The 25,813-nt window shown below is 45.7% G+C and overlaps 1 protein-coding gene across 1 annotated transcript in view; it reads left to right on the top strand.

Moving 5' to 3' along the window:
- Window positions 1-6,187: 6,187 nt before the first annotated feature.
- The window catches only part of LIPG (lipase G, endothelial type), a 32,327-nt gene continuing 12,701 nt past the window's right edge, over window positions 6,188-25,813 (top strand). The window contains exons 1-4 of the mRNA XM_026714922.2: window positions 6,188-6,575; window positions 13,133-13,329; window positions 17,202-17,381; window positions 23,733-23,844. Coding sequence (XP_026570707.1) covers window positions 6,476-6,575; window positions 13,133-13,329; window positions 17,202-17,381; window positions 23,733-23,844 — 589 coding nt within the window. The 5' untranslated portion in view covers window positions 6,188-6,475. The remainder of the gene's footprint in view (window positions 6,576-13,132; window positions 13,330-17,201; window positions 17,382-23,732; window positions 23,845-25,813) is intronic.

Here is a 25,813-nt window from a genome sequence, read left to right as displayed (position 1 = left end):
AAGCAGCAGAAGCAGCAGAAATCTTTCTCTCCCTCAAACTCCGCCAGAAATGAGTCTTTGTGAGACTTGTCACGAGCAGGATGCCTTGCAAGTTCCGAAAGACTCATTTCTGGCAGAGTTTGGGGGAGAGAAAGAAAGACTTTTGCTGCTTTCCTTGCGTGCAGCCAAAAGCAGAAGAAGAAAGAAGTGGAAAGAAGCAGCCAGTGGCCAGGCCAGGCGCGTGGGGTGCTTGGGGCAAGTTCCCCCCTCCGCCCTTTCCCTCCTCCCCTCACTACCTCGTTCGCAGTGCAAGCAACGCAAGACTTGTGTTCCCGCGGGCCATGTGGGCGGCGTAGCCCTTGTGTTTCCGCGCAGCCTGGATTAGTTAGTTTACTTTATTGTCGTTGCACCTCGTACAACGAAATCAAACACCATCTCCAGTGCATATCATGACCATGAAAATAAACATCAACACACACCCTTCATACTCCACATTAATTGCTGGGAAGGATGCTTTGGGGGTGACATTTCTCTGGGGAGCACCGACATTTTCTTGCGGGCCACCAGTGGTCCCTGGGCCACTGGTTGGCGACCACTGGACTAGTCCCTTCCAACTCTGTTATTCTGTCAGTTTTGCAATCACTCCTAGAACCCGTGACTGTTGCTGTGTCCCCACACACTCACATGAGTGTGATTTTGGTGCTGGGCACGCGTTTATCAGGGTCGCAACATTCATCAGTCATGGGATCACCATTTGCAATCTTCACCGCCGGCTTCGGATGAGCAGATCAATGGAGAAGCCGTCAGGAAGTCGCCAGTCATGGTCACATGAGGGGTTTAAAGATTGTGGGCGATTTAATGATTTTTAGAGGAAGTCGAACATGATGACATGATGTCTCAGTCAACGACTATGTCATTTAGTGACTGAGCCATCTTCACAAATGCCCCTGGTAATGACCTTCCCAGCTGCCTTCTGACAAAAAAACGTCAATGGGGGGGATAATGGATTTGCTTAACAACCGTATGCTTCACTTAACGACTGCCGTGATTTGCTTAACAACTGTGAGCCAAAGGTTGCAAAAACTCACTTTAAAATGTCTTGCTTAGCAATGGAAATGTTGGGCTCAATTGTGGTCATATGTTGAGGACTATCTGTATTCAGAGACGCATTTTCACAGGCAATAGCCCATAAAAGTGATATCTGAAAGTAATCACTCTTAGAAGCAGCATTCAGATAATAGATAATCAGAGTTGGAAGGGACCTTGTAGGTCATCTAGTCCAACTGCCCGCCCAAGCAGGAGACCCTACACCATTTCTGACAAATGGCGGTCCAATCTCTTCTTGAAGGGCTCAACTGATGACGCTCCCACAACTTCCGAAGGCAACTTCTGTTCCATTGGTTGATTGTTCTCCCTGTCAGAAAGTTTCTCCTTATTTCCAGGTTAAATCTCTCCTTGTTCGGTTTCCATCCATTATTCCTTGTCTGGCCTACAGGCACTTTAGAAAGTAGCTTGACCCCCTCCTCCTCTCTGTAGCAGCCCCTCAAATATTGGAAGATGCTATCCTGTCTCCCCTGGTCCTTCTCTTCACTAGACTAGCCAGGCCCAGTTCCAGCAATTGTTAATATGTTTTAACCTCCAGTCCCCTAATCATCCTGGTTGCTCTTCTCTGCACTCTTTCTAGAGTCTCAACCTCTTTCTTATAGTGTGGTGACCAAAACTGGATGCAGTACTCTAGGTGTGGCCTTACTAAGGCTTTATAGAGGGGTATTTAGTACCTCCCTTGATCTTGATTATATCCCTCTGTTAATACAACTTAGGATTGCCTTAGCTTTTTTGGCTGCTGCTACACACTGCTGGCTCATGTTTAGCTGGTTGTCCACTGAAGACCCCAAGATCCCTTTCACAGTTACTGCTATTGAGCCTGGTTTCACCCAGTCTGCATGTGTCCTTTTGGCTTTTCTTGCCTAAGAAAGACATCAGCAAAAATGCATCATAAGGGTTCCTCTTCCAATTTCCCTTTCAGGCCACTGTCCCCCAAATTTAATCAACTTTTCCTCTAAGCACCTCCTTCTGATCTCCATCTTCAGTGTTCACTGAAGTACAGTATTTTTTTTGTGAAAAGATTCTTCATATGTTTTACCTGGAAGAAATTGAGGTTGCTCAATTTTTTTTTAAAAAAAAGCATTTTTGCAGCCCTACAGCTCAGTGTCAGAAACCTGATAGGACTTCAGCAAATGGTAAGACAAGGTTCTTCTTCCCACACTTACTAAGTAGAATTTAATTGGCTTGCAAATGAAGAAGACTGGAAGTAACCATGTCACACAAATAGCATTGAAAGGCCCTGTTGAAAGCATGTTGTCCCCTTGCTGGAAAAAAAATGCACATCAATGGAAACCACCTGTGTCAGAAACCAGGTCTCCAGTATTGTGATGGATGGATGAAAAGCCACTGTTGGGAGCACTATTCGAGTTGAGGTGATCTTGAGCAAAATGTTGTTTGGATTTCCCTTCCCTCTTTTTTCCTTCCTTTCTCCCTCCCTCACTCCCTATTTCTGCCATCTTCTTCTTTCCCTCCCTCTTTCCCTGCTTTCTGTCTCTTTCTCTTTCTCCTTTCTTCCCTTTTGTGCCCTCTCCTTCTTCTTTCCCTCCCTCTTTCCCTGCTTTCTGTCTCTTTCTCTTTCTCTTTCTCCTTCCTTCCCTTTTGTGCCCTCTCCCTCTTCTTCTTCTTCCTCCCTCTTTCCTGCTTTCTGTCTCTTTCTTTCTCTCTTTCTCTTTCTCCTTTCTTCCCTTTTGTGCCCTCTCCTTCTTCTTTCCCTCCCACTTTCCCTGCTTTCTGTCTCTTTCTCTTTCTCTTTCTCCTTCCTTCCCTTTTGTGCCCTCTCCTTCTTCTTTCCCTCCCTCTTTCCCTGCTTTCTGTCTCTTTCTCTTTCTCTTTCTCTTTCTCCTTCCTTCCCTTTTGTGCCCTCTCCTTCTTCTTTCCCTCCCTCTTTCCCTGCTTTCTGTCTCTTTCTCTTTCTCTTTCTCCTTTCTTCCCTTTTGTGCCCTCTCCTTCTTCTTTCCCTCCCTCTTTCCCTGCTTTCTGTCTCTTTCTCTTTCTCTTTCTCCTTCCTTCCCTTTTGTGCCCTCTCCTTCTTCTTTCCCTCCCTCTTTCCCTCTCCTTCCCTGCCTCCTGTCTGTCTGTCTAATTTTCTTTTTTCTTTCTTTCTTTTCTTTTTCTTTCTTTCTGTTTCTCTCTCTCTCTCTTCTCCTTCTCACCCATTTGTGCTGTCTTCTTCTTTCCCTCACTCATTCCCTCTCTTTCCCTGCCTTTTGTCTCTCTAATTTTCTTCTTTTTTTCTTTCACTTTCTTTCTTTCTTTCTTTCTTTCTTTCTTTCTTTCTTTCTTTCTTTCTTTCTTTCTTTCCTTTCTTTCTTTCCTTTCTTTCTCTCTTTCCTTCCTTCCTTCCTTCCTTCCCATGTGTGCCATCTCCTTCTTCTTTCCCTCCCTCATTCCCTCTCTTTCCCTGCCTTTTGTCTGTCCGTGTGTCTGATTGTCTTTCTTTTTCTCTTTCTTTCTCTCTCCCTCTCTCCTCCCTCCCTTCTTTTTCTTTCCTTCCTTCTCTCTCCTCTGCTCCCTTGCTTTTTCCTTCTAGCCTCTCCTTCTCCCGCCCCTTTTTTCTTTCTCTCTCCCCTCTGCCCCAATCTTTTATTTCTCTCTTTCCTTCAACTTTTAAGAAAAACTAGGAGGACCTTGCTCAAGGCTAATCTAGTTGGACGGCACCGACATTATCTTCAGGGCTGGAGGGTGATAACCCAGTCTCTTTTAGCTTCAGTTGCGGCTGAATGACCTTGGCTAAGCGGGGCAGCTTGTACTTGGACAGAGATAACCAAGGCATCTCGGGCTAAGATGGAAAGTTCAAAGAAACGCCCCAGAAGAAGGCAAGAGCTGCCCCCATACTATCAGTAAAAAAAGTAGTACAGTTATTCCTTGACTTACGACCACAATTGAGCCCAAAATTTCTGTTGCTAAGCGAGACATTTGTTAATTGAGTTTTGGCCCCATTTTATCACTTTTTTTTTGCCACCGTTGTTCAGGGAATCACTGCCGTCGTTAACTTAGTGACACGGTTGTTAAATGAATCCGGCTCCCCCATTGCTCTTTGCTTGTCCGGTCACAAAAAGATGATCACAGGAGTCACTGCAACCGTCATAAATATGAGTCAGTTGCCAAGTTGCCGAATCTTGATCACGTGACCACGGGGGACCGCCGCAACTGTCATAAATGTGAAATAAATGGTCGTAAGTCACTTATTTCACTGCCATTGTAACTCTGAATGGGCACGAAACAAAGGATTGTAACTTGAAAGGTTCCTATCGCACATACGTGCTAGTCATTTCCAGCTCTAGGGGGCGCTGCTATCTCCGTTACAAAGCTGAAGAGCCAGCGCTGTCCAAAGATGTCTCTGTGGTCATGTGGCCCGCATGACTAAAGGCCAAAGGCGCACGGAACGCTGTTCCCTTCACCCCAAAGGGGTCCCTATTTTTCTACTTGCATTTTTTTACATGCTTTCGAACTGCTAGGTTGGCAGAAGCTGGGACCAATAACGGGAGCTCACTCCATTACGCGTCACTAGGGATTCGAACTGCTGAACTGCCAACCTTTCTGATCGACAAGCTCAGCATCTTAGCCCCTGAGCCACATCTGGCAACAGCAAACGCCCTGCCCCTCCAGGATCATTTTAGAAGAGGTCAACTGTTCTAAAAGAGTTTGGGCCATCTGCAAAACCAAACTCAAATCCCAGCCTGGCATCTCTCTTCTCCGGATCGGGAGTCCAGGGCGCAACCTCGGCTCCATTTCGTTCAGCCAAGTTGGGTGTGGAACCCCTACATGCAGGAGCAGAGAAGGAGAAGAGAAAGGGGAAGGGGGAAAGACCCCCTTGGGCTTTTCGTCCTGACCAGATCTACAGGTTGTCCCAAAGGTGCTTTTTTTTCCCAAGAGGCAACTGGGCTTTCTGGTTTTTTTCTTTGAAGAGGTTTCGCTTCTCATCCAAGAAGCTTCATCAACTCTGCAGTCCAGTTGCCTCTTGAAAAAAAACAAAAAACAAAAAAGGATCTTTGGGACAACCATGACCCGGATGATTGAGAACCCACAGGTTGTCTGTGCCTGGACCTGGACAAGGGTGAAGTTCCCTCCTTGGCTTTTGAGAAGTTGAAGGCCAGAGGTCTTGGTCTACAGCACAAGGATGTTGTACCAAATGACAATCCCACTCTGAAAATATGGAGCCTGACTTTACTGCCTCCTTCTGCCCAGGGATGAGACCCCCCCCCTCACTTCCACCAAGATTTCTAGGTGGATAAGGTGGACCTTCACCTGAAGATCTCTAAGCTTCAGGTGAAAGTCCACCTTTTCTCATTTCCCACTAGATCCCCAACCAGTCGCGGGGAGGGGGGCATCTCTGCAAGCATCCAACACAGAAACACTGCTTCTTCTTCTGAGAGAGAGAGAGTGAGTGTGTGTGTGCATGAGAGAGAGAGCGCGTGTGTGAGTGTGTGTGTGTGTGTGTGAGAGAGCGTGTGTGTGTGAGAGTGTGTGTGTGTGAGAGAGTGTGTGTGTGTGAGAGTAAGAGTGTGTGTGTGAGAGTGAGTGTGTGTGTGTTTGTGAGAGTTAGTGTGTGTTTGTGTGAGAGTGAGTGTGTGTGTGAGAGAGAGAAAGTGAGTGTGTGTGTGAGAGTGTGAATGTGTGTGTGTGTGAGAGAGAGTGTGTTTGTGTGAGAGTGTGTGTGTGTGAGAGAGAGAAAGTGAGTGTGCGTGTGTGAGAGAGTGTGAGTGTGTGTGTGAGAGAGAGAGTGTGTTTGTGTGAGAGTGAGTGTGTGTGTGTGTTTGTGAGAGTTAGTGTGTGTTTGTGTGAGAGTGAGTGTGTGTGTGAGAGAGAGAGAAAGTGAGTGTGTGTGTGAGAGAGGGTGAGTGTGTGTGTGTGTGAGAAAGAGAGAGAGAGACGGAGAGTCCCAGAGCCACCGGTTCCTCGACAGACCCGCGTTGCTTCGCCCGGTGGAAGGGGCTGATCTCCCCCCGCACCCACCGTCTCTTGGCGCCCAGCCCGGTTTACCCCACCCCCCCCATTCGCAGGTGGGTGTGTCGCCGCTTCATTGAGGCTTTTGCCCGGCTTTCGCTCGACGTCAGGGAGGCGTGACCAATCAGCGCCCGGGAGCCGAAGCCTCCGGAGTCCCGTCCCCCTCTGGCCATGGGTCAGGTGACGCGCCCACTCGCCTATTTAGAAAGGACCCCCCCGCTCCTCCTCCTCCTTTTGCAGCCCCACCAAAGAGGAGCGTCCGCCCGGGCTGCTGCTGCTGCTGCTGCTGCTGCTGCTTCTGCGGCTCTTTGCTCCGCTCTTTGCCTCGCGCTGCCCACGTTGCTCCGGGACTCCCGCCGTCCAGCCTAGCCCAGCCCAGCCCAGCCCAGCCCAGCCCCGCCAGCCGAACCAAGCCCTCGCGGTGCCGGAGCGCGGAGAAAGAGCGATGCGCGCTTGCCTATCCCTCCTGCCGCTCCTGCTGAGCCTCGGGACCGGTGCTGCTCTCGGACACCGCCTGGGAGCCGCCTCCTCGGAGCGCAGCGAAGGTACCCTAGAGATCTAGCTCTCGCCTCCCAATCAGGAGGCTGTGAGGTCGATCCCCAGGTAGAGGCAGATATTCGGAATAGGCTCTCCTATCTCCTAGGGGGTTGGACTAGATGACCTCCAAGGTCTTTTCCAAACTCTGTTATTCAATGATCTATGACCTGCAGCGGGAGATCATCAGGCGCCTTGGAAGCCCTTGCCCGGGGATAGGGAGCGCACGCAGCGAGGGGAAGATCCGCGTGTGTCCTCCGATGCCCCCGTCCGGCCAGGCTGGAGGTGGAGTGGCAGGGGGGGAGGAGGGAGGAGGACACGGTCAACCACGGTTAATTGGGAAGGCTTCCCGGTTAGGGTTAGGTCGGACCCCCAGCCTGTTGAGGGGTGTCTCTCCCTTCGCGGGTCTCCAGCCAGGCACCCGGTGGGCGCGGAAGCGGGAGGAAGGCACGGCGGATCGAGGCTTCTGGGGATGAATCTCCCCTTGATCGTGACTTGAAGCTTCTCCCCCCCCACCACCACGACAAGGGATCCTTTAGGGGGTCGAGGGAGGGAATTGGGGGGGGGGCGTCGCCAGTCTCCAGCCAGGCTTGATCACAACTTGGAGCTACTATTTCCTCCCACCCCCACGACAAGGGATCCTTTAGGGGGTCGAGGGAGGGAATTGTGGGAGGGGTCGCCAGTCTCCAGCCAGGCTTGATCACAATTCGGAGCTACTATCCCCCCACGACAAGGGATCCTTTAGGGGGTCGAGGGAGGGAATTGGGGGGGTCGCCAGTCTCCAGCCAGGCTTGATCACAATTCGGAGCTACTATCCCCCCCCCCGACAAGGGATCCTTTAGGGGTCGAGGGAGGGAATTGGGGGGGCGTCGCCAGTCTCCAGCCAGGCTTGATCACAACTTGGAGCTATTTCCTCCCACCCCCCTGACAAGGGATCCTTTAGGGACTCGAGGGAGGGAATTGGGGAGGGGTCGCCAGTCTCCAGCCAGGCTTGATCACAACTCGGAGCTACTATCCCCCCACGACAAGGGATCCTTTAGGGGATCGAGGGAGGGAATTGAGGGGGTCGCCAGTCTCCAGCCAGGCTTGATCACAACTTGGAGCTACTATTTCCTCCCACCCCCTGACAAGGGATCCTTTAGGGACTCGAGGGAGGGAATTGGGGAGGGGTCGCCAGTCTCCAGCCAGGCTTGATCACAACTCGGAGCTACTATTCCCCCCACGACAAGGGATCCTTTAGGGGGTCGAGGGAGGGAATTGAGGGGGGTCTCCAGTCTCCAGCCAGGCTTGATCACAACTTGGAGCTACTATTTCCTCCCCCTCCCGACAAGGGATCTTTTGGGGATCGGGTGAGGGGAAAGATGGAGAGGGATTAAGGAGGGGACGGTTGTGTGTGTCGAGAGATCGGTGACTGTTAATCGGAGCGCGGGGTGGGGAGAAGAGGGGCGCGCGATGCACGTGAGAACCCGAGAGCCAACCCGGGTTTGATAATCGGGCGAACGAATCGCCCCGGAGAACGGCGGGGTTGGAGTCTTTTGCATAAAACGCTCGAGAGATTTTCTTTGCTCGGATCCACTCCCGGATGAATCTCTTCTCTTCTCTTTGGGAAAAAGTGGAAGTGGAACTTAGCTGCAACTTTGGCGAGGAAAGCTTTTTTTGTGCAAGATTTGGGTTTTAAGAGTTTGCAACCACCTGCCCTCGAGGTGCAATTTATACACTGTACCGGGCTCCTCTGCAAAAAGCCTCGTGGGTTTTGTAGCGTTTTTTTTTTTTTGTTTTGTTTGTTTTTTTCCTTTGGCCCGAAACGGGACTGCAAAGGCTGCGATTCTGCATCCCATGTTGGGAGTTAAAAGAGTCGTTGAATGCACTGGCTGTACACGTGTCACTAAGTCCCGGTCTAACCACGCTTTATGGAAGCAGCAACCACTATAGAGTGGAGACTTCAGTAATTGCACTAAGACACCAGCAAGCAAATCGTACGATGTGACGTGAAGCAGAATGATAGGATCGCTTCTAAATATAGGGTAACTCTATCGGTGGTCTCGTTTTAGTCAGGTGTTTTGGTGACGTTTGCTGAGTCCGCTCTTGATTTATAGTAATAGATTCGCGATTTCAGATAGTTGATTTCAGATAGTTGATTTCAAATAGTTGAAGGCGTTATCAACCCAACTAGCTAGAAAGCTAGAAAGGCTCGAGATGTGGCAAAATTGTACTTTATGCTGCTTTGGAAGAGGCATTAAATTGCACTGTCAACAATAGCAGAAAATGTGGGTGATGCTTCATTTTTTTAAAAATTTGTCATGTGGTACAAACTCATCTTGAATTCAAATGGTCTGATCAATAAGTTCTCCTGGTGTTTATCTCCACCCCCCAATTCATTCATAGAATAGAATAGAATAGAATAGAATAGGAGTTCTTTATTGGCCAAGTGTGATTGGACACATAAAGAATTTGTCTTGGTGCGAATGCTCTCAGTGTACATAAAAGGAAAGATACATTCGTCAAGAGTCAAGAATCATAAGGTGCAACACTTAATGATACTGTCCTAAGCAATCAAACCATACTAGGAAGCAGTCAATATAAATCGTAAGGATACAAGTGACAAAGTTAAAGTCCTACAATCACAAGTGGGAGGGGATGGGTGATAAGGAGTGATGAGAAGATTAACAGTAATAGTAGTGTACACTGTGTAAATAGTTGAACAGTGTTGAGGGAATTATTTGTTTAACAGAGTGATGGCATTCGGGGGAAAAAATGTTCTTGTGTCTAGTTTTTCTGGTGTGCAGTGCTCTGTAGTGTCGTTTTGAGGGTAGGAGTTGAAACCGTTTATGTCCAGGATGTGAGGGGTCTGTAAATATTTTTACACCCCTCTTTTCCTTCACTCCAGTGGTCTCCAAACTCGGAGTTCCAAAGTGAAAAGGATGATCACCTGGTGTGCAACTTCCTCAAACAGCGAGATATGAAGATGTCATCCAGGGCTTGTAGCTGGAGCCCGGTGATATTCTGGGCAGTTTTAATAATTCTCTATAGAGTTTTTTTGTCCATTCCATAACTGCTCCCATACCATGCAAGCATGCCATATGTCAGGACATTCTCAATGGTGCTGCAGTAGCAGGACAGAAGTAGATGCTGAGGTAGATCACTCTGCTAAATAACTAATTCCCACAACACAGTCAAATTAACTACTAAGACTGTATTACTATTCTTCTCATCCTTACTAGTACCTATCTCTTCCCACTTATGGCTATATCCATGTTGCTTGTATCTTTATGACTTATGTTGTTTTTATTGTTTCCTAGTATGATTTGATTGCTTATTAGTATCCTATGACTATCACTAAGTGTGGTATCTTGTGATTCTTGACAAATATATTTTCTTTATGTACATTGAGAGCATATACACCAAAGACAAAACGCCTTCTGTGTCAATCACACTTGGCCAACCAACAATTCTATAACCTTTGATAATTGGGCTATTCGTTTATCAGCTGCTGTGATTCACTTAACAACTGTGGCAAGAAAGGTTGTAAAATGGGGGAAAACTCGCTTAACCAATGTCTCACTTCACAACAGAAATGTTGGACTCCATTCTGGTCAAGGATTACCTGTACACTTGGGATGTTTGAGGGAACGTTTGAAGGAATTACCTTCAGGAAAACTTGTTTCTTCTGACGTGGGTTGAGTCTAGGCTGCTCAACAGGTTTTATGACTACAAGGGATAGGAGAGCAACAGAAAACCCAGCTGCCACTATAGATAGTGTAATAATAATAATAATATCAACTCTTAATTGCAGTTGCCTACTGCTATTTCAGCTTCGGTTATTTTGCAAATTAAGCTGAAGTTTTTGTAAGGTGACTACCACACACAGCTGCAAGTGGAGGCCTGTTTCACCTCTGCTCCTCTTCCGGGGCAACAGTGATGCTTCTCAAGCTGAAAGTCCCCAAAAGACAATGTTTCACTTTTAACAGATAATCCAAGTTGGAAGGGATCTTGTAGGTCATCTAGTCCAACCCCCCCTGGCCTAAGCAGGAGACCCTACACCAGGGGTCCCCAACCACTGGTCCCCAGACCGATACTAGTCCGTGGATTATTTTTTACTGGGCTGCAAAACTTGGGCGTCGCCATCTTGTTTTGATGGTGCTTCCGGGTTTTCGTTTGGAAAGTGTTTCCAGGTTTTCAGTTGGAAAGCGGCGTTTGAGTGCTCGCGCCTTAGTTTCATCGAAGGGGGGGGGGGCGGCTTTGAACGAAGAGCCGTCCTGATGGCGGTGGAGTCTCGTGTTACTCAGGTACCAGTCTGTGGAAGAATAAATAATCGTGAAACCGGTCCCTGGTTCAAAAAAGGTTGGGAGCCACTGGCCTACACCATTTCTGACAGATGGCAGTCCAGTCTCTCTTTGAAAGTCTCCACTGATGAAGCTCCCACAACCTCCAAGGGCAACTTCTGTTCCATTGGTTGATTGTTCTCACTGTCAGGAAATATTTCCAGGTTGAATCTCTCCTTGTTCAGTTTCCATCCGTTGTTCCTTGTCTGGCCTTCAGGCGCTTTGGAAAATAGGTTGACCCCTTTTGCTTGAAACGAGGAGAACTGGCATTGGTCTGAAGCCAGTCTGCCTAGGTCAGGGGTATCAAACTCGATGTCATTGAGGGCTGCATCAGGGTCGTGTTTGACCTTGGGGTGGGGGGAATCATCATGGATGCTCTGCCAGCAAAAATGGGCTCCCAATCTCCGTTTTCGGCTGGGACAGCCTCCTGCAACCCTCTGCCAAGGAAAACGGAGCTCGAGACGTAGAATCAAAATCACGTGAAGTATTAATCCTGCTTTATAAAGCTTCAGTAGGACCACACCTAAATGCAGAATAACTGCATCCAGTTTTGGTCAACGCAAAAAGACGTTGAGACTTTAGAAAAAGCGCAAAGAGCAACTAAGATGGTTAAAGGCCCGGATACAAAAGCATATGAAGAATAGTTGCAGGAATTCGGTATGGCCAATCTAGAGAAAAGAAGGACTAGGGATGACATGATGGCATTGTTCCAGTATTTGAGTCGCTGTCACAAAGAAGAGGGAGTCAATTTATTTTCCAAAACACCAGAAGGCAGGACAACAAACAATGGATGGAAACTAATCAAGGAGAGAAGCAACCTGGAATTAGTCAGTGGAACAGCTTGCCTCCAGAAGTTGTGGGTGCTGGAGGGATTTTAAGAAGAGATTGGACAGCCACCTATCTGAAATAGTATAAGGTCTTCTGCTTGAGGTGTGGGTTGGACTAGAAGATCTCCAAGGTCCCTTCCAGCTCTATTCCGATTGATTGATTGAGAGTTCAGCCGCAGCCAAGAAGATGTGGAAAATCTTTCTAGCAGTTCAAATAACCTGGCCCCAGGCTATATAGATTGGTTTTCAGTGGAAAGCTAACACCCAGAAGCTTTAGAGGTATGAAATAGCTTAGCACGATAAAGAGATATACAATATTGTTTGTCTTTGAGGCAGGTCTCCATTGTCTCAGAATTTTTTATTTAGCCAAAACCAATTCCTCGGTAGTTGTATTCTAGCTATGGGTTTTGCAGTTGACTCATACGTAAGTTTACACAAGAGCATTTCATTGTTTGAAAAACTGCCAGATACGTATTGAATCAACTTGTGGAGAAGGGGAAGTTCTTGTAGAAATTCTTCATGCAGTCATCAGACCTAAGTAGACGGCAGGTGGAAAGATAAAGATGTGAAAACTTTTCTGCTTTCTCAACAAATCCACATGTCAACTCAGAAACATTTTGTATACCTGTTTTATAGTTGACAACAGAAAGAAGGGGGGAGTTTCAAAGAGCAGGCGGCAGTGTGGACTCGAAAGTACATTCCATTCATATTTTCTTCAAACACTGATTAGATGACTGAAGCTTCTGCCCGAAAAAATCTAATTGGAGAGCATGATTGATGACTCTGGGCTATGGACGTTTTTCGTTGGATGATACACCCAGAGGGCTGGGGGAAAAAGCAGGAATCAAGGGTGACAGTATCTCAGAGTTGGCTACGCCCAGGTAAATGCCGGACGTAGAATGTTACCGTCAAATAAATATTTTTTTAGTTTTGAGAGCGTGGCTCGAGGCTCATGATTTAATTAGAATATCTGCTGGAATCTTGACAGCACAAGGGATATGGTGTCAAGTGATAACAGCAACTTACAACTATTGAAGATTGAAGCCACCTTTTCTCAAGGTGATGATGTCCTGAGATGTTGGATTTCAGCTTCCACTTCTGAAGGCTGAAGTCCAACATATTTTAAGGGTACCAAGTAAGATGGCTGCATTAAGACGGCAGATTTGTACAGGTAATCCTTGACTTACAATAGTTTGTTTAAAGTTTGTCTGTTCAAAGTTACAATGACACTGAAAAAAGTGACATATGACTGTTTTTTACACTTATGACCGTTGCAGCAACCCCGTGATGGAAATTCAGATGCTCGGCAACTGGCTGAAATTCATTTATTGCAAACAAAGGCTACCCGTATTTGTTCAGCTTATATGTTCAACACCACTTATGGAAGAATGATCTTCAATTCTACATATTTTATTCCAGATGCTAGCATTGCTCAAGTGTTAAAGCTGAGAGAAGAACCATCCAAAGTTGAGGATCTACAAGTGAAGTTCATTGTTCGTACCACCCCAGACCCTGATCATCCTGACTGCTACCTCACTGTTGGCCAAGACCATCTCCTAGATGATTGCAACTTCAACGTCTCTGCAAAGACCTTCTTTGTTATTCATGGATGGTCGGTAAGTAGGACTTTTCTGAGCTCCATGACACACGACAAGCTCCCCAATTAAACCTATGATTAGTTATAGTGACTATTTTTTGGCAGCATGATCATATATATAGAACTAAGTTATTGTATTGGTATTCAGCAGGTTCTCACTAGTTCCGGAGAACCAGTAGTGGAAATTTTGTGTAGTTCGGAGATACTGGCAAATCCCACCACTGATTGGAGATTTTGCACTCTCCTTGCCCTGCTACACCCACAGAACTGGTAGTAAAAAAAATTTGAATCTCACCACTGGCTTTGAACCTCTCATCTTTCTTGATGGATCATGCCTTCTGCATTGGTCAGTTCTAGTATTTAGACAGTGAGACCAGTGGTGGGATTCAAACTTTTTTTGCTACCAGGTCTGTGGGCATGGCTTGGTGGTTGTGGCTTGGTGGGCGTGGCAGGGGAAGGATACTGCAAAATCCCCATTCCCTCCCCACCCCGCTAACCTGCTTTCCAGCTCCGTTCTCCTGTGCAGGGCAACTAAAGAAGAGCCAGCCGATCAGTTGGGACTCAGGAGGCAGAGAATAGATGGGACCAGTCAGAGGTGGTATTTGCCGTTTCTCCGAACTACTCAAAATTTCCACTACTGGTTCTCCAGAACTGGTCAGAACCTGCTAAATACCACCTCTGAGTGAGACCTCACTGAAATATATGTCTATTGTTTGCAAGATTACCCCCGGATGAATTTCAGTCTAATTCAATCACTGGCATGGCTAGGTAGAAAGAAGGGATCAGACAACAAATTGGTAATGGGTGCACCAGAGCCACAAAAAACTTGGAACTTGCTAGGAGGAAGACTGATTGTAAAATACTAATATGATGCCCCACAATTCATCTGGAAATGTTCAGTTGTTTGTTCCTATGAAGATAATTGGGGATCCAACTGAGCTAGGTTGTTTTTCTTGCAGACATTTCATTACCCAAACTAGGTAACATCATCAGTACACTGCCTAGTTACAATAAAGTAAGAAAACAACCAAGTTCAGAGAGCACCAAGGACCCTTCATTTTAACCCTGAGCTACAATTTTTCTCCTTTATTGATAACTAGCTGGATACCCGTGTTTTGCTACGAAACTATGTGGTCGGGGTTAGCTTTTGGGGAGGAAAATAAGAGGTGGGAGGAATTCTGCCTCTGCATACCAGCATCCATCGGTATTCATCTGGCTAGTGTCCTGTCAGTGTGTGAGAGTTGAGGGCTGTTTGGAAACTGAAAGAGTATTTGCTGTGTGAGCAAGAAGGAGACAGCAAGGAGCCTGGGTGTACCTTAGCTCAACTGTTCTGCACTAAAGCTGCTTGGTGCTCTGAAACTGAAACTCCGCTCCTCTGCTTGTATTTTGCATTTGGAACAGATTTCTTTTCAGATGGGGAGGGGGAGTAGAACTCCTTAGCATAAGAGCGTGTTAATAATAATAATACAGGAAATACTAATGCTCTGATGGTCATTTCGAAAAATCCAATCTTAGCGAGCACCTAAAAGCCAAGAGGAACATAAGTGCCAAATTTCAAGTTTGTAGGCTTTACGGTTCTGGAGATTTTGTGATGATGCGTGAATGGCATTTCGCTTTTATAGAGAGAGATTGGGATCCCACCAGTGGCTGAGTCAGTGCCTGTCCACTTTTCCTGGTAAGATGCAGCTTGAGGTCTGGGAGTAATAAGATCATTCCCAGATATTTTCCTAACATTTGGAAAGAAAAAGTTGTCATAATCATTCCTTCCACCCTACCCAAAACAGAGGAAAACCTCAGTTTACAGACCCAGCCAAACTGCCAGTTCAATCAAACATGGGCAGTTAGTGATTTTCAAGGGCTGAGCTGCATAATACATCAAATATCCAGCATGGTTTTGCCTGCATTTAAATGACCAGTGCAAGCATGGTAGAACTTTCTGGGTTTTCAAAATTCTCCCACCTCCAAATGACCAAATATATATATATATCACCCAAGAAGCTTCATCAGTTCTGATTGAAGGGTCTTCCCACCCGTTCAGTCAGAACTGAAAAAACTTCTTAGGGGAGCGAAAACGTCTTCAAGAAAAACAAAGTCCAGTTGACCTTTGAAAAGCACCTCTGGGACAATCATGATCTCTCCATAGACATAAGCACAGGAGGATCTGAGTCTTAACCAAGACCACCACACGTTGATGGAGGATACCTAACCGTCCTCTCCACACACAGTTAAAAACAACCATTTGTGTTAGTGTGTGTGGAGAGGATGGTTAGGTATCCTCCATCAACGTGTGGTGGTCTTGGTTAAGACTAGATCCTCCTGTGCTTATGTCTATGGAGAGATCATGATTGTCCCAAAGGTGCTTTTACAAAGGCCAACTGGACTTTGTTTTTCCTTGAAGACGTTTCGCTTCTCCCCTAAGAAGCTTTTTCAGTTCTGACTGAACAGTGGAGGACCCTTCAATCAGAACTGATGAAGCTTTCTTGGGTGAGAAGCGAAACGACTTCAAGGAAAAAGAAAGCCCAGTTGCCTTTTGAAAAAAGCATCTTTGGGACTCCTGTGATCACGCTCGTTTAAGTTAAGAAAGGCCAACTCTAGAATCAGAACGTTTGAATCACGATCCAGAGTTTGCAAAACTATATATTTTAATCAGTGGTGGGATTCAAATATTTTTACTAGTGGTTCTGTGGGCGTGGTTTGGTGGGTGTGGTGTGGCTTGGTAGGCGTGGTGTGGCTTGGTGGGCGTGGCAGGGGAAGGATACTGCAAAATCCCCATTCCCTCCCCACCCCACTAACCTGCTTTCCAGCTCTGTTCTCCTATGCAGGGCAACAAAAGAAGACCCAGCCAAACAGCTGGGACTCAGGAGGCAGAGAAGAGATGGGGGCAGGGGGGCCAGTCAGAGGAGATTTTTCTGAACTACTCAAAATTTCCACTACTGGTTCTCCAGAACTGGTCAGAACCTGCTGAATACCACCTCTGATTTTAATAGCTTGAAAAGGTTTTGTTTTTTTTAAATAATGTGATTTTCAGAGTGTTGTAAGCCACTTCTCTCACCCTTCTGCTTCTCCAGCCTTTTGTTTGGGAAGAAACTATCCTTGGTAGAAAACCAAACTGGTCACTTGTGAAGGTCTTTCGAATTTGGACTGAGGATAGTGGGATGTACCTCTTGGTCATCCAAATCTTCGGGTGTGGATTAAGAGCCAGATCTTCTCCCAAGATTACACTCCCCAAATGTATTAATAGCTGCATCCTTCTATTAAAAACATGTCTTTTCTGAGAGCCTGAACCAACTTTGGGAGTGTTGTCCCAAAAGTGCTTTTTTTCAGGAGGCAACTGGACTTTCTTTGTTTTTTTCTTTTGAAGACATTTTGCTTCTCATCCAAGAAGCTTCTTCAGCTCTGACTGGATGGTGGGGAATGGAAGGATTTATACTCCTTGCAGACAGCTGGTCATTTGCATCCTTTTGGAGGGTCGTTGAAGCACTTGGAGGTTTATCTGTGTCCTCAGGATCACCTGAGTGGTGCTAATTGTTCCTATAGTCTGCCATATTTTTTCCCCCTGGAAATCCATTCCTATTCGAAGGGTGTCCATCCCAAATTGTATAGCTAAAACTCTGTAGAGATTCTCAGCCCTCCAAGTCATGGTTGTGCCAAAGGTGCTTTTTCAGGAGGCAACTGGACTTTCTTTGTTTTTTCCTTTTGAAGATATTTCGCTTCTCATCCAAGAAGCTTCTTCAGCTCTGATAGGATAGTGGGGAATGGAAGGATTTACATTCCTTGAAAACAGCTGGTCATTTTCTGAAGTCTTTCCTGAGACTTCAAGACCAGGTGACAATCTCCCTAGGACTGGAATGGAGCCGTATCCTGATTTTATTTTTTTTCCTCTCCCCACAGATGGGCGGCATGTATGAAAGATGGATGAACACCCTGGTCTCAGCTCTGCAGGAACGTGAGAAGGAAGCCAACGTGGTGGTGGTGAACTGGCTGTCTCTCGCCCAACAACTCTACACCATTGCTGTCAACAACACAAGGGTGGTTGGAAAACAACTTGCAGAGCTGCTGGACTGGTTAGAGGTAAATTTTTGCAAGCGAGCAAACATTTCACTCTGCGAAAACCTCCCACGAAAGTGACGGCCCAACCTCGCATCAAACTGATGCTTGGAAAGCGCCACATCTGTTCACGCAAGACTTACTACTTGGAAGCAGCGTGACAATGCTGGCTGGGTGCCAAAAAGGTGAGGAGAGGAAACAATTGGGGCTGATTAAATACCGGATATCTCAGGGACACACAATCTCTGTACAAAATGCACCTTCATCCTTTGACGTTTGCCAATCTGACAGGTCTCTTGCTCAGATCTGCTTGGTTAAATCCCTAATTGCTTAATCATTCCTTAAATTATCTTTTCTTTAATCTAGTTAGGTCCCTGCTGTCATTTGGAAATGTGAAGCTTCGGGGAAACAGGAGACTAGGAAATAACATCTTTTCACAGATCTTAAATACTAGCCTCCTCACTGGATCTTAGTCAAATACTGAAAAGCCATAATAACCTTGCCTCTATTTTATGCGCATATTTATTTAGCTGATCTCAGTAGGCAGGCCTCATTCCTTGTAGCCGACAGCTGTTCCTTAATCCAAATTGGCTTTTCTCTCTCTCTCTCTGTCACAGTTGATTAGTCAACTTCTGTCTTTAATTAATCTGCCTCCCACTGGATAAGCCTGATCTTCCAAGCTGTTTTATGTGCTTGGATGTTTAGATTGAGGCCTGTAACGGAACTATACATTTAGGATTTAATTTCTTAGCTGTTCCTTGCTATGGCCCTTTACAGCTGGATTGGTTTATAATTTGCAGGGGAAGAATGCACATTTGAGTGGTGGGTGTCTAACTGGACATATAACTGCAGGTAGTTCTCAATCTATTCTACCACAGTTCATTTGGTGATCATTCGAAGTGACAATGGCACTGAAAAAAGTGACATGACCGTTTGTCACACTTAACTTTGCAGCCTCCCCATGGTTACATGGTCAAAATTCAGATGGTTGGTGTCCAAGTATATTTATGAACTGGAATAGAGCATGGTAACAAAGTCAGCCAATGAATAGGCATAGCATCTAAGTCAGCCAATGAGGACTGTTTGGAAACTGAAACTAGAAATAGCCTAGGCATGGCTCTATATTAAGCTCTGCTGCTCTGAAGCTATGTTGAGCTCTGAGTCTGTCTCGTGAAAGAAAAAACTTGCTTGTTTATCTGCTGAAGTTGAGTTGCTGTTAAGCTCTGAACCTGTAACATGTCTGTTTCTGTTTGAGTTTGCTCTATGTTGGAGAAATCTACAACTGGTATTGTAAAATTTACTTTATATGTTTATAAAGAAGTTAAATGAAGCTTCAGCCATCTGTGTTTACTTTTCTGGGGCTGAATTTACACTGCAATACTCTGAACAGTTGGCAACTGACTCATATTTATGACAGTTACAGTGTCCCTGGGGCATGTGATCCCCTTTTGTGACCTTCTGACAAGCAAAGTCAACAGATTTAATTAGTAACCATGTTACTAACTTAACAACTGCAGAGATTCACTTAACAACTGTGGCAAGAAAGGTCGTAAAATGGGACGAAACGCACTTAGCAGCTGTCCCGGTTGTTGTCATAAGCCAAGGACTACCTATAAAATGCACTTTTCTTAGGTGTTGCAATGTACTGTTACGCTAAACGTGGCAATGCTCAACCTTGTAAAAGTGATGGATGGACAATGGAATGTAGCCATGTGATAAGGTGCTGACTGTGTGGAAAAATACTGGCTGGAGAAACGAAAGTTATATGGAGAAACGAGAGTAATATGGGAGAAATGAAAGTTATGGAGATAAGAGTAACTGGGCGGGGCTAAGAAGTAGGAGCATAAGATACCAGCTATGGCATAGGTTTGCATTAGCATAATTATGTAGAAAGCTTCTTTGTCTCTGCTATGACGTATGCATGTAGCCTATAAAAGGAGTACCCACCATTATTAAAGTGCCTTTTCATCCGGAGTAAACACTGGTGCCGTGTGTTTATTTATTTACCATGAGAAGGCCCAGGGCTCTGAGTTCAGACCCTGTCGTCGCCAGGAGGCAGGCAGTGAAAAGCCACAACTGGTGACCCCGACGTGATCCAGCAGGACGAGCCAGCTGCAGCCCAGGGATGCCGTTTGGTGTTACGGGTCCCTCCCCAGGAATCTTCGGCAGAGAAGATATCCTCCCTTAATCAGGGACGCCATTATATTCGGGTCCCTCCCCAGGAATCTTCGGCAGAGAAGATATCCTCCCTTAATCAGGGACGCCGTTGTGTTACGGGTCCCTCCCAGGAATCTTCAGCAAAGAAGATATCCTCCCATAGCAAAGCTGCATCTGGCTGCATCCTCACAACGTGGAAAAGCTCACAACACGACTTTCAGGAAGAAGTGTGTTGCCCTGACTCCCATCTTATGCACTGGAGGATCAGCAAGCGCATCACAGTTACCTGATCCTGCGTGGAAAGGACCTGTCGAATTGATCACCTGGGGTCGAGGCTACGCAGCAGTCCAGCTTCCTGACAGAACTCTCTGGGTTCCTGCAAGGTGTGTCTGCCCATATCACCGTTTAAAACCAGCAGAGCCATCATCCGAAGAAGATGACAACACTTCTCTTCTTCCTGCTTGGCTGTTCGCTTCGCTGGACTGATGGAACATCCACCAGCTTTAACGCCCATAGGCCCTACAACATCACATGGACGATCAAGGACGCTTATGGACAAATACTCAACTCTACAACTAATTACACCATGATTTCTTCCTATTTCCCCAAATTACATTTTGACTTTGCTGAAATGATTATGTATTGTTGACAAAAAAATCATTTTGTATTCAGGTACAATTGCTTCCCAAAATTGATGTATATAACTCAGAAGATTTTGTTTCTTTACTAGAACCTAGACAATATAACCTTAGGGCAAAAAGAGAAGTAGTAACTGCTTTGACGCTAGCTGTACTGCTGGGGTTGGGGGGCTTCTGGGACGGCCACAGGTATAGCTGGCCTTGTTACTTCTGATCAGCATTTTCGCTATTTAAGCGCCACCATAGATGCAGACTTACGCCGCATTGAACAATCTATAGTTGCTTTGCAGAACTCCCTCACTTCCCTATCTGAAGTTGTCTTACAGAATAGAAGAGGTTTAGATTTGTTGTTCCTCAAGCAGGGTGGGTTATGTGCAGCACTGAAAGAAGAATGTTGTTTTTATGCAGATAGTTCAGGAGTGGTTTTAGATTCTATGAAAGAGTTAGATACGAGACTAAAAGAAAGGCAAAGAGAACGAGAGGCTCAACACACATGGTATCAGGGTCTGTTCAACTTCTCCCCATGGTTAACCACCTTAGTATCTGCCATTGCTGGTCCTCTTATTCTCCTACTTGTGCTCTGTACCATTGGCCCTTGTATTTTGGGCAAGGTTTTGGCCTTCTTAAAACGCAGATTAAGCCAGTTGGATTCCAACCTGTCACGAACTCAGAAACAGGTAAATACTCTCATATCCCATACACAAGAAAAGCAACCTTTGTTATCATTCTCCTCGGACTCAGACAAAGATGAAATCATCAAAAGTCTCCTGGACTCAGACAAAGATGAAATCATCAAAAGTGTTGGTAAGGATAAAACATGCATCCTAATGCATTTGCAAGCCTCAGACTCAGAAGAGGAGGGGGTGAGCAAGAATCACCATTAGGTAGTGTTAATATCACTTTCCAAATAAAATAAAAACAGAGGAGATGTTGCAATGTACTGTTACGCTAAATGTGGCAATGCTCAACCTTGTAAAAGTGATGGATGGACAATGGAATGTAGCCATGTGATAAGGTGCTGACTGTGTGGAAAAATACTGGCTGGAGAAACGAAAGTAATATGGAGAAATGAGAGTAATATGGGAGAAACGAAAGTTATGGAGATAAGAGTAACTGGGCGGGGCTAAGAAGTAGGAACATAAGACACCAGCTATGGCATAGGTTTGCATTAGCATAATTATGTAGAAAGCTTCTTTGTCTCTGCTATGACGTATGCATGTAGCCTATAAAAGGAGTACCCACCATTATTAAAGTGCCTTTTCATCCCGAGTAAACACTGGTGCCGTGTGTTTATTTATTTACCATGAGAAGGCCCAGGGCTCTGAGTTCAGACCCTGTCGTCGCCAGGAGGCAGGCAGTGAAAAGCCACAACTGGTGACCCCGACGTGATCCAGCAGGACGAGCCAGCTGCAGCCCAGGGATGCCATTTGGTGTTACGGGTCCCTCCCCAGGAATCTTCAGCAGAGAAGATATCCTCCCTTAATCAGGGACGCCATTCGTGTTACGGGTCCCTCCCCAGGAATCTTCGGCAGAGAAGATATCCTCCCTTAATCAGGGACGCCGTTCGTGTTACGGGTCCCTCCCCAGGAATCTTCAGCAAAGAAGATATCCTCCCATAGCAAAGCTGCATCTGGCTGCATCCTCACAACGTGGAAAAGCTCACAACACGACTTTCAGGAAGAAGTGTGTTGCCCTGACTCCCATCTTATGCACTGGAGGATCAGCAAGCGCATCACAGTTACCTGATCCTGCGTGGAAAGGACCTGTCGAATTGATCACCTGGGGTCGAGGCTACGCAGCAGTCCAGCTTCCTGACAGAACTCTCTGGGTTCCTGCAAGGTGTGTCTGCCCATATCACCGTTTAAAACCAGCAGAGCCATCATCCGAAGAAGATGACAACACTTCTCTTCTTCCTGCTTGGCTGTTCGCTTCGCTGGACTGATGGAACATCCACCAGCTTTAACGCCCATAGGCCCTACAACATCACATGGACGATCAAGGACGCTTATGGACAAATACTCAACTCTACAACTAATTACACCATGATTTCTTCCTATTTCCCCAAATTACATTTTGACTTTGCTGAAATGATTATGTATTGTTGACAAAAAAATCATTTTGTATTCAGGTACAATTGCTTCCCAAAATTGATGTATATAACTCAGAAGATTTTGTTTCTTTACTAGAACCTAGACAATATAACCTTAGGGCAAAAAGAGAAGTAGTAACTGCTTTGACGCTAGCTGTACTGCTGGGGTTGGGGGCTTCTGGGACGGCCACAGGTATAGCTGGCCTTGTTACTTCTGATCAGCATTTTCGCTATTTAAGCGCCACCATAGATGCAGACTTACGCCGCATTGAACAATCTATAGTTGCTTTGCAGAACTCCCTCACTTCCCTATCTGAAGTTGTCTTACAGAATAGAAGAGGTTTAGATTTGTTGTTCCTCAAGCAGGGTGGGTTATGTGCAGCACTGAAAGAAGAATGTTGTTTTTATGCAGATAGTTCAGGAGTGGTTTTAGATTCTATGAAAGAGTTAGATACGAGACTAAAAGAAAGGCAAAGAGAACGAGAGGCTCAACACACATGGTATCAGGGTCTGTTCAACTTCTCCCCATGGTTAACCACCTTAGTATCTGCCATTGCTGGTCCTCTTATTCTCCTACTTGTGCTCTGTACCATTGGCCCTTGTATTTTGGGCAAGGTTTTGGCCTTCTTAAAACGCAGATTAAGCCAGTTGGATTCCAACCTGTCACGAACTCAGAAACAGGTAAATACTCTCATATCCCATACACAAGAAAAGCAACCTTTGTTATCATTCTCCTCGGACTCAGACAAAGATGAAATCATCAAAAGTCTCCTGGACTCAGACAAAGATGAAATCATCAAAAGTGTTGGTAAGGATAAAACATGCATCCTAATGCATTTGCAAGCCTCAGACTCAGAAGAGGAGGGGGCAAGCAAGAATCACCATTAGGTAGTGTTAATATCACTTTCCAAATAAAATAAAAACAGAGGAGATGTTGCAATGTACTGTTACGCTAAATGTGGCAATGCTCAACCTTGTAAAAGTGATGGATGGACAAGAATGTAGCCATGTGATAAGGTGCTGACTGTGTGGAAAAATACTGGCTGGAGAAATGAAAGTTATATGGAGAAACGAGAGTAATATGGGAGAAACGAAAGTTATGGAGATAAGAGTAACTGGGCGGGGCTAAGAAGTAGGAGCATAAGATACCAGCTATGGCATAGGTTTGCATTAGCATAATTATGTAGAAAGCTTCTTTGTCTCTGCTATGACGTATGCATGTAGCCTATAAAAGGAGTACCCACCATTATTAAAGTGCCTTTTCATCCCGAGTAAACACTGGTGCCGTGTGTTTATTTATTTACCATGAGAAGGCCCAGGGCTCTGAGTTCAGACCCTGTCGTCGCCAGGAGGCAGGCAGTGAAAAGCCACACTTAGGTACCCTTGATTTTTAAAGATGTGGGTTTTTCTTCTGGGAGGAAAGTTCTAGCATGAGATTTTTGTCCATTTGTTATGTAAGAAAACACTCATTTCTCCTCTTAATTGTTGCAGAACAAGAAGGACTTCCAACTCGAGAATGTCCATCTGATTGGCTACAGTCTCGGGGCCCATATTGCTGGCTATACTGGAAATTATGCCCGGGGCACTATCGGGAGAATTACAGGTAAGGGGACCACCTGGTGGCTTTCTCTTGCTTTCCAAAAATCTCATTGCAGAGATTTGCCTCCTGTTTCTGCAACTGTCAGATGTCCCATTTAGTCAGTGGTGGGATTTTTTTACTTCTTTTTTTACTTTTTTAAAAACTTTTTTGTGGGCGTGGCTTGGTGGGTGTGACATGGCTTGGTGGGCGTGGCAAGGGAAGGTTACTGTAAAATCCCCATTCCCTCCTTACCCCACTAACCTGCTTTCCAGCTCTGTTCTCCTGTGCAGGGCAACAAAAGAAGATCCAGCCGATCAGCTGGGACACGGGAGGTGGAGAAGAGATGGGGGCGGGGCCACTTAGAAGTGGTATTTGCTGGTTCTCTGAACTACTCAAAATTTCTCTACTGGTTCTCCAGAACTTCTTGCATTTAATGCAAGAAGTGGTTTCGTAGCCCTAAAGCAGCGGTCTCCAAACTTGGTAACTTTAAGACTTGTGGACTCCACAAGTCTTAAAGTTGCCAAGTTTGGTGACCCTGCCTTAGAGAAGTAGTCCAGAGGTCTCCAAATTTGGCAACTTTAAGACTCGGGGACTTCAACATGGCTGGCTGAAGAATTCTGGGAGTTGAAGTCCACTAGTCTTCAAGAAGTTGCCAAGTTGGGAGACCCTCTGACTTAGTTGACCCTGACTAAGTTGTGGGTGCTAGACTTCAAGTAATTAATCAAAGCCATCAAAATAGCCACTCAAAATAGCTTTGGGTAAACCGATCTCATCTCTAGGCTGCTTTCGATGCACGCCCTTGGGGGTAATTGCAGAGCTGTGTTTTGGTCAAGGCTGGGTTGTGGTTAGTGGTGGACGGGGCCAAAGTGAGAAGGCGGGAGGCCATCTCATTTCGGTCTCGCCTTCTGTTCTGTCTTCTGCCATGTCATCAGCTTTTTGATTTCTAGTGCCCTCAGTCCTTCATTACACATGAGAAAAGTCAAGAAAAAAGGATCTTTTATTGGCATTTGTGGCAGATTTGCACTCCTCAATCCACCTTTAACTTTAATTGCCATGTGAAACTTTTATTCCTAATTCTGTGTGTACGGTATGTGAGTTTAAGTAGGTATGTGTCCTTTTGTCTGTGTGTGCACACCCAGCACCTTATTGTGCCAAGAATATTTTCCCCAAACTTTGCTTCCAGTAGAGGATCTACTTTATAATTCTCCTTTCAAACCAAACAACCTGTCACCCCAAGGCTATGAGGGATTCCCAACCCTGCCTGCCTTTCTCAGAATGGGCTGAAAATATGCTGTTCTTTTGAGGCAAAAATGTATGACAATTTTGCCTCAAAAGTCCCTTATGGGAGGCATAAAAGTTTCATAGTTCTTTTGTGAATGAAAACCTTCTTTCATTTTCTTTTTTGCCTTCCTGAGATTTCCTACATGTTGGATGCAAGTTCTATGAGATAGCAAAAAAGGACTTGCAAGAAATGTAGCTCTTTTCTTCACCAAAAAACCTAAGTTTATCAATGTAGGTGGGCCATGGATTCTGTACAGTCCCAGAAAGCTAGTTTCGTATTCTACGTACAACCAGAGGTGGTATTCTGCTGGTTCTGACCAGTTCTGGAGAACCGGTAGCGGAAATTTTGAATAGTTTGGAGAAACAGCAGATTCCACCTCTGACTGGAGATTTTACAGTATCCTCCCCCTGCCACGCCCACCAAGCCAAGCCCACAGAACCCGTAGTAAACAAATTTGAATCCCACCACTAGTACCAACCCACTTCCAAATTTGGAAGTTAACCATGAGATCCACCATAACATAATGGTTAAAGTAGCATTAAGTTTGTCCCCGCTGCTGATGTAGACTAACCATTCCTCTGATGAGGTACAAAACAGGTTCTTCTAGAACAGAGTGTGGGGAACGATGGCCCCTTGATGGCTTGTGGACTTCAACTCCCAGAATTCCTCAGCCAGCCATCAGCCAGCTGCCTCAGGAATTCTGGGAGTTGA

The sequence above is a fragment of the Pseudonaja textilis genome, chromosome 2 (genome assembly GCF_049901715.1).
Source record: "Pseudonaja textilis isolate UNSWEBS1 chromosome 2, rPseTex1.2, whole genome shotgun sequence".
Classification (NCBI taxonomy): Eukaryota; Metazoa; Chordata; class Lepidosauria; order Squamata; family Elapidae; genus Pseudonaja; species Pseudonaja textilis.
The sequence above is the reverse complement of the archived record's forward strand: the minus strand, read 5'-3'. Positions and strand labels throughout refer to the sequence as shown.